This window comes from Gadus macrocephalus, chromosome 6, assembly GCF_031168955.1.
Source record: "Gadus macrocephalus chromosome 6, ASM3116895v1".
In the NCBI taxonomy this organism is placed as follows: domain Eukaryota; kingdom Metazoa; phylum Chordata; class Actinopteri; order Gadiformes; family Gadidae; genus Gadus; species Gadus macrocephalus.
Window position 1 is genome coordinate 19767360 of NC_082387.1, and position 8777 is coordinate 19776136.

Consider the following 8777-nt stretch of genomic DNA (forward strand, 5'->3'; position numbering starts at 1 on the left):
GTCTGTCTGTCTGCCCGTCTGTCTGTCTGCCTGTCTCCAACCCAAGCTTCCTGTACCGGTCTGACTCCTCGGAGGACCACCATCCAGGAGAGGAGGTGAGGGGTGGTGTGTGTGTGTGTCAGTGTGTCAGTGTGTCAGTGTGTGTGTGCGTGTGTAGTGTGTGTGTGTGTGTGTGTGTGTGTGGTGTAGTGTGTGTGTGTGTGTGTGTGTGTGTGTGTGTGTGTGTGTGTGTGTGTGTGTGTGTGTGTGTGTGTGTGTGTGTGTGTGGTCTGTGTGTTGTGCGTGTAGTTTGTGTGTGGGGACTCACCTGCACATCACCTCGTGTGTCAGCAGAACTCTGCACATCTCCGGGTTTTTGTTCTGACCTTCGTAGGTGATGGGCTGGAGGGAGGGAGTGGAGAGGCACAGGTTAGATTTCACCAAACACTTAATGAACCAATCAGCTTTGCTGTACGCTACCCGTCGTGGTGAGGAGAGTGACCCACCTGTTTGGTGACGGAGTCGATGAGACGGGCGTAAAGGTCCTGTTCCGTCCGGACGCCTGAAATGAAAATAACAACAACAACAACAACGTCAGATTCAGGATTCCTCAAGTTTCCTAAAAGCAAACTGTTTGTAAACAAGAGATTGCAGCCTACAAATACATAAATATGGAAATCACTAAAACAATTTAAACTTTGTTTTAAACACATTTTAAAACAAGGATTTAAGATATCTACGCACATCTCTTAAAATGCAAATGGTGTCCATCTGGGATTGAGAGACTAATGTCTACTGTTTCAAAACCAATCTGACTGAAATAAATATTTATTGAGAAGGCCCACTGTGCAATTATGCAACACAAAATGGCTAAAATATTGACATAGCAAACAGAAAATGATCCAGAGCTGTGTTGGGGACTGTAGGGGACAGCATGGATGTTCCCTACAGAGCAAGGATGGGACCCTTTATCAGAAAGCTGTTAAAGGGTCCCATCCCTTTAACAGCTTTCCTGGTCAAAGGGTGGGTTGGTGGACTCCAAAGCCGTTCTGTTTACTCCTTCAACTCGGCTAGGATTTTGCCACTTTATCGGAATTACTTTTGAAATGTGTTTCCCTCATCAAAGTCCTGATTGATATTCCTTGGGTATCGCTGGAGGGATGGCTCAGATGAAGTGCAAAAGAAGGAGTGTTGTTGACGCCCTCACATGTACAGAGTGTGTGTGTGGTGCATGCGACTGCATGCATGCACTCAAGTGTGTATATGCATTTTTGTGTGTTTGTGGGTGTACAAGCCCATGTTTGTGTGTGCGTATGCGTGTGTGTGCTTTTGTGCGTGCGTGTGTGCGTGCGTGTGCTTTTGTGTGTGCGTATGCGTGTGTGTGTGCTTTTGTGCGTGCGTGTGCTTTTGTGCGTGCGTGTGTGCGTGCGTGTGCTTTTGTGCGTGCGTGTGTGCGTGCGCGTGTGTGCTGAGGGTGTATAGAGATAGGGCTCTGCTCAGAAAGGCGTCTTTCATCTTTTCTCCCATGGGTGCCATGGGGATGGCAGGGCTGCGGCGGCTCCTGGGAACGGCTTCTCCCGCTCCCCCCTCTGACGCAGGGCACCGGGGGGCCGCATGCCCATATATAGGCCTTGGAGCGGCTTCCTCCTGCGAGGAGCCGCAGCAGAGCCGTGCTCAGGTGCGGCGCGAGCGGGGATCTAAAGCGCTCCTCACGGTGCTCAGGCGTTTCCTTCTGAGCAACACTTTGGGTGACCGCAGGTTTCCAACTAGCGCAGAGCTCTCCTTTGAAGCGACAGAGATGTGTAAGTGCTCGTACTTTAGGAAGTATTGGGCACTCCAACCCAAGCGAATCGGGAGGGTGTCTAGGAGATGAAAAGATGTTTGTGATCGCTGGGGTATCGGTGGGGGGAAGTTTGGGGGTCTAGTCAGGCATGCTGCCCTTCTGTTTCAATGTTCACATTTGAATAGTCTTATATCAAACATCTTCTGTGATTTTGATTCTCTCTCTGCTGCCGTTTCTGAATGCTTCCTATGTTTGCGTAATTGTCTGGAATGATCAGCCTACATGGATGAACTGTAGTGTATTGAGGAGCACCACTGAACACCACTTCAATATATTGAACGGCTATTACCACCAGCAGTAAAGCCTTAACGGGCCCTTTTACAGGTGAACCGTTCATAGCTACACAGAGGAGGAAGAGACGCTGTTCATCTGGACGTCAAGTTCCCTCCCAGCCCTTCCACCATCACCCAGTCTGAAGGAACCTCACACTGATCTTCATGTTCTTCTGAATCAGACCTCTTACCATTAAAACCTGGAGACCAACGGAGAGGTAGAACCCAAACAACAGGCTTCAGCACTCACCGTTGCTGTAGAGGAGCTGCAGCTTGTAGTGTGTTCCGTTGTTTGTCTTTTCACCACTCTGCTCCTGCACACAGAAACACAGAGAGAGAGAGAGAGAGAGAGAGAGAGAGAGAGAGAGAGAGAGAGAGAACACGTTAGACTGTGAGACCTGTGGAGGAGAGGGCGAGGGGGAAGACGTTGTCTATCGGTGGCTGGGCGTCCCTCAGAGGAGACCAGGCAGGGAAACCTCCTGGTCTTTAATCCTCAGGCTCACACCCTTCACTGGGAGCGCTGGCAAGATCAGAGGGGTAGGGGCTCAAAGCCCCCCCAGATGGGACCCTCACATTGTGCTCATGAGCTGAGTACTTAACCTTGACTTAGCAGCTCTGTTTAGAGGATGAACTGAAGGCTGTGAGGATGAATCCTGACGGCTTACTGTATCCACACACACACACCAAACACACACTCTCCCACTCTCTCACACACAGACAAACACACACACACACACACACACACACACACACACACACACACACACACACACACACACACACACACACACACACACACACACACACACACACACAGTGTAAGAAACCGACCGCTTCTTCATTCAATTAGAAAAGAAGAAAGCAGATAGTCTTTGTCAGCCATGTGATAGCAATCACTGATCTGAATACGCACACGGAAACACAGGAAATGTATACTAATAGTGTGTGTGTGTGTGTGTGTGTGTGTGTGTGTGTGTGTGTGTGTGTGTGTGTGTGTGTGTGTGTGTGTGTGTGTGTGTGTGTGTGTGTGTGTGTGTGTGTGTGACTGTGTGTGTATGCGTCTGTGTGTATGCGTGTGTGTTTGTGTGGATGTGTGTGCGTGTGTGTTTGTGTGGGTGTGTGTGCGTGTGTTTGTGTGTGTGCGTGTGTTTGTGTGTGTGTGTGTGTGTGCCTGTGTGTGTGTGTGTGTGTGTGTGTGTGTGTGTGTGTGTGTGTGTGTGTGTGTGTGTGTGTGTGTGTGTGTGTGTGTGTGTGTGTGTGTGTGTGTGGGTGCGTGTGTGAATGTGTAAAGTAACTGTAGTGAGTGAGCAGCAGTCGACCTTGACGGCAAAAACTTCCTCTCCTCTTCTATCCCTACTTCCCTCAGGCTCGCTCCCTCTCTCTCTCTCTCTCTCTCTCTCTCTCTCTCCCTCCTTCTCCAGCCATCTATCTATCTACTGTCTTGCGCTCTCTCTCACTCATGCGTTCTCCTTTCCTTCCTCCTGCTCCTTCATCTTGTTCTTCTTCTGGGGCTCAACTGGTCTACCTCTAAGTGGTCTCAGAGGACCGCTCCCTGCTCCAATAACCCAGGAGGCCAGAGAGGAGCGAGGGAGAGAAGAGAAGAAAGAAGGAGAAGATAGGGGGGCGAACAAGGTAGGAGACAGTAACTGGATAGAAAAGTAAGGAGAGAGAAGAGTGGGCTTGTGTGAGTGAGGTGAACCATAGCCAAGAGAGAAAGTACCAGAACTCAGGAGTAAACTTGTGCTGCAACAGAGTGGTTTAATAGTAAGTCTTGGACTTGTGTTCTCAAACGAACAGCCAAAGGGGATCTCTACGTTCCTCAGCTCCTCAGCAGGAGGAACAACACGGACAGGGATAACCAGCAGACAATGAGCTGCTCCGCTGGGCCTACACACTGGGGGGCAGGACCTGCACACTGGTCTGCTCTGGGGGGGGGGGGGGGGTTCCTGCACACTGGTCTGCTCGGGGGGGGGGGGGGGGGGGTTCTACACACAGGTCTTCTCTGGGGGGGTGGGGGGTGGGGTGTCCTATTCTCTGGGGGAGGGAGGGGGGGGGTCCACTGACTCTTCAGCAGTGACAGTATGACAGCAGCTCTCAGCTCCATCCCCTCCCTCGATCAAATTTCCCCAAAACACATAGCTGGACTCCAGTTGACAGGGTGGTCTCCTCTCGCCTCTCTGAGGACAGAGACGGTGCCATTTAAAGAGACCCCGTCACCGTCACCACCATCACCACCATCCTTACCACTACCACCCCTCCCAGCCACCAGCCCAAACATCCGCCAAAACACCAGACACAAGGATCATTCTGAACGCTGTCTCTATCGCTCTCTGTCTCTGCACCTTGTCCTTACTTTAGGGGAATGTCTGACCAATGGAGTCAACAAACATGTGTGTATAGATGTGTGTGTTTGGTATAGATGTGTGTTTGTGTGTGTGTGTGTGTGTGTGTGTGTGTGTGTGTGTGTGTGTGTGTGTGTGTGTGTGTGTGTGTGTGTGTGTGTGTGTGTGTGTGTGTGTGTGTGTGTGTGTGTGTGTGTGTGTGTGTGTGTGTGTGTGTGTTTGTTAGGGTTGGCAGCAGAAGATACTTTGATGATTAGTTTACTGTATAACTTAACAGGGGTGAGCATAATTTGCATTTTTTTTAAGTAGTCATGTCTGCCCCTAATGAGGCAGGCTGCTAATTAGTCATTAGATATTCTTTTTCAATCTCCCATCACCCTCCTCATCATCAGTGTGTTGTTCTGGCTTCAGAGCCGTCGAGAGCAGTTGACGTGAGTAAGGTGTAATACGGTTCGGTCAAATTGATCTCATGGACACAGGACATTCCCTGTCTGACATCCGTTGATATTAACGCTCTTCAGATTAAACATCAGTTAAAAATATATTGGATCTATAGGAAGGAGAAATAAGTCTATGTTCACCATCCTTATAGATTCAAGCTGAAAGGATGGCGGTTAGGATTTGAATATCACCTCATTCCTCTACTTCCCATGTGGTTCTGCACCATCCGTCACAAACACAGCCCCCACCATCATCCCACCTTTTCGTGCTCCACGAAGTCTACGAAGGCGGTGCGCTCCACCTCCACCGGCTGCCCGTGGCGGTCGTACAGCGCCAGCACGAAGTGGAAGAAGTTGGACTTGCGCAGGTTGGAGGGAGGCTGCTTCTCGAAGTGGGCTCTGGACAACGCCACACCGCTGGGGAGAGAGACAGACGGGTCAGAGTGGGCTCTGGACAACGCCACACCGCTGGGGAGAGAGACAGACGGGTCAGAGTGGGCTCTGGACAACGCCACACCGCTGGGGAGAGAGACAGACGGGTCAGAGTGGGCTCTGGACAACGCCTCACCGCTGGGGAGAGAGACAGACGGGTCAGAGTGGGCTCTGGACAACGCCACACCGCTGGGGAGAGAGACAGACGGGTCAGAGTGGGCTCTGGACAACGCCTCACCGCTGGGGAGAGAGACAGACGGGTCAGAGTGGGCTCTGGACAACGCCACACCGCTGGGGACAGAGACAGACGGGTCAGAGTGGGCTCTGGACAACGCCTCACCGCTGGGGAGAGAGACAGACGGGTCAGAGTGGGCTCTGGACAACGCCTCACCGCTGGGGAGAGAGACAGACGGGTCAGAGTGGGCTCTGGACAACGCCACACCGCTGGGGACAGAGACAGACGGGTCAGAGTGGGCTCTGGACAACGCCACACCGCTGGGGAGAGAGACAGACGGGTCAGAGTGGGCTCTGGACAACGCCACACCGCTGGGGACAGAGACAGACGGGTCAGAGTGGGCTCTGGACAACGCCACACCGCTGGGGAGAGAGACAGACGGGTCAGAGTGGGCTCTGGACAACGCCACACCGCTGGGGAGAGAGACAGACGGGTCAGAGTGGGACAGAGGGGTCAGAGTGGGCATTGGACAAGGCAACACCGCTTGGGACAGAGACAGACAGGTCATAGGCTGATCGCTCAATCAATCAATCGATCAATCGATCAATCAATCCTGTAAAACCTGAGCCTGCATCTGAAGCACACAGGATGTGTAATCATGTGCTTATCAAAAGCAAATGAAGAAATATTCAGTGATATTCATAATACTAATAATGATTTTTATTACTATTATTAATTACAGACAAAACATAATTAATAATAAACATATTTCATTGTTAACATGAAAGTAGATCTACATATTACTTGGAATATATCATTGTTTACGCAAAATTGTAGTATGAGGGAGTTAATGAAAATAATTACGATATAGATAATGAACAAGTGTTTTTTTATTATTGTTGTTATTAATATTATCAACGCCCCATATAACCAAACAACTTCATTAATTAATTAAGCATATCCTCAGGGCAAAACACATGACTTTATATAAAATAGATCGAAAACAGCTCAAAACAAAGCAGAGGCCTCCAGTCCGACCTGCAGGGAATGGATCAAAAGAAATGAAAAGCTGCGCTTAAAGGTAATTAGCATTTTCCTCTGAAAGCGGCTAAGAAACATCTGTATATTATGGGACATTTTATACAAAACACGCATTGTTAATAAAAAAAATGAAAAAAAAGAAATCTGAAAGGATTTTACATTAGTTATTAAAACGTGTTGATTTAATAATGTGTCTGCTGTAGCTTTGTCTAAATGTATTGGTGGTCTTGAGTTGACCACAAAATAACTAAAATAGGAAAGAGAAATAGGGCCTAATTTATAAAAGCTAAAAGATGAAATCATCGCGTTGGACTGGAGGCCCGCCTGACGCAAAGAACCATCGGCTGAAACCAATACAGAGATGAGAGTCGGGCTCGCTTTTCAATCGAAGGAACATTTTAAAATGTAATGTTTTAATTCATTGATTTAATAATAAGGTTGACGGTTCAATTCGGCCCAAGTAGGTGTAAAAGCAGATGTAATCTGCTGTAAATATAAAGGCATATTTTAGGTGCAAGTCTTGGATTTACATTAACTCAGGATTAATAGAGATCCAGAAAAAAATAAGGATATTCCACATCTGTGTCAAACGCCTGTAACAGTAATAAATAATAAAATAAATTGTGTCATCAGTGTAGGTTATTATAATAACTATTTTACCGATGCCATCTTATTTGTAGGCTTGTGAATTAGACTTTGAGTGTTGAACAACTTTCAATTTTTTTTAGAACAAATACAGAACCATCGTTATTCGTCTATTGCATTTTTTTTATATTAGTTATTTCCAATAAATAAGAAGAAATGTCACTTTTATAATTATTTCAGGCATCATTACACATTATCATCGTTTTGGGGGTTTTAGCCCTTTTTTCAAAAGATATTTAGAAATTATTGTTTTTCTCAGAAGATAAAGCCCGATGCTAACTGTCATTTTCTTGGGGTGAATATAAGCTATTAAGAAAAAGACAAATTCAAGAATATATCAGATCATCAGAAAAACCGAACGACGTGTTCAAGTTAAAGTTTTGACCGCTCCTCCATCTCAGACCCTGTTTGATGTCTGCAGGTCTGAATGATCTCTGATTACAGTCTGGTATGTTGTCCTACTGAGGCGATATTAAAGGTTTTATTAAAGGTAAGAATTATGAAGTTAACGGAAAACTCTTATTTGCAACAAGTAGTTGAAGCGCTTCTTGAACTCCACGCGTCGAGCATTAGATGATTTCATCCGGAATATGATCGCTCGAGTTCTTCGGAAAAACCTTTGCGCTCCTGATTCCTAGAGAGTGCTCCACTACGGCACATGTCTACAGGCCTCTCTCGTTCCTGGTTGATCTTGTTCTTAAAGTAAGAGACACTTGAGAGGATTAGATTTGAAACAATACCTTTGCGCCGCTGCGTTGGCGTCCACGACCCCGACGTTCCTGACCCAGGAGCGCATCGGGTCCATCTCCTCCGCGAGGCTTCGGTCTTTTAATCCGCCAATTTCTCGAATCAGGTGCTCCTGAATCCCAAACATTTAAACACTAGTGCTCACAGCTGGGTGCCCTTCCCAACCTTTACTAACCCTGACCCTAACCTACAGTGTCCGAGGAGGGCTGGACTTCTTAACGAAAATGCACTCCGAAATCTGAACCTAAGAGCTTGAATTAATACAAGGATTGAACCCAAGACATAAACCCACTTAAACTCTGTTGCCTCGGGAGGGGTTCTCTTCCAGATTCCTCAGTTTTTCTTGTCAGGCTGAACAGATACAAGATAAATCCCACCGCTGATTGCGATCATTGTCCAAATGTTTCCACCGGCATCACTTCAGGCGCAGAGACCAACTGTGCGCTCTTTGAATCTCAAACCTTCACTGAATCGGCGTCCAAAACATTCTGGGGAGAAAAGTCGCCTACAAAGTCCTGCTCTGAAAGTAAAGATGAAGAGGATGAGATGCGCGCTGTAGTGTCGGCCGGCCGGTGTTGGTGGAGGAGACGGAGTGGTGGAGCAGAATGAGCCGCTGATGGAGGAGGAGGAGGAGGAGGAGGAGGAGGAGGAGGAGGAGGAGGAGGAGGGGAGGGGCCAGGGGACCGCTGGTGGAGGCGGATGCTCTTATTGGTGTAAAGTGCGTCCCTTGTTTGGCCCTCCGCCAGCTGGAGCACAGCTCTTGACTCCTGCGTTGCTCTTTCAACTTCTGCAGAGGAGTAGTCGGCTTCTTTGTCTTATGTTTGAATATAAAGTACGATGTGGCTGCATGGAGCCGAGTAT

General features: G+C 48.1%; 1 protein-coding gene across 1 annotated transcript; it reads right to left on the reverse strand.

Moving 5' to 3' along the window:
- Nucleotides 1-287: 287 nt before the first annotated feature.
- LOC132459926 (transcription factor COE2-like) lies at nucleotides 288-8547 on the reverse strand. The gene is made up of 5 exons (XM_060054808.1): nucleotides 7910-8547; nucleotides 5137-5293; nucleotides 2345-2408; nucleotides 486-541; nucleotides 288-381 (listed from the first exon to the last, which is right to left on the reverse strand). Exons 1-5 carry the CDS (start codon nucleotides 8041-8043, stop codon nucleotides 304-306), a joined length of 489 nt encoding a protein of 162 aa, XP_059910791.1. The 5' UTR covers nucleotides 8044-8547; the 3' UTR covers nucleotides 288-303.
- Nucleotides 8548-8777: the final 230 nt, after the last annotated feature.

What these genes read in the sequence shown, in the direction of transcription:
- LOC132459926 (XM_060054808.1), bottom strand. Translation starts at nt 8,043, where the DNA reads ATGTTTGGGATTCAGGAGCACCTGATTCGAGAAATTGGCGGATTAAAA. An exon ending in ACTTCGTGGAGCACGAAAAG is followed by an intron (nt 2,409 to 5,136) that starts GTGGGATGATGG and finishes TTCTGTGTGCAG; the next exon opens with GAGCAGAGTGGTGAAAAGAC. An exon ending in GCAGCTCCTCTACAGCAACG is followed by an intron (nt 542 to 2,344) that starts GTGAGTGCTGAA and finishes TTTTCATTTCAG; the next exon opens with GCGTCCGGACGGAACAGGAC.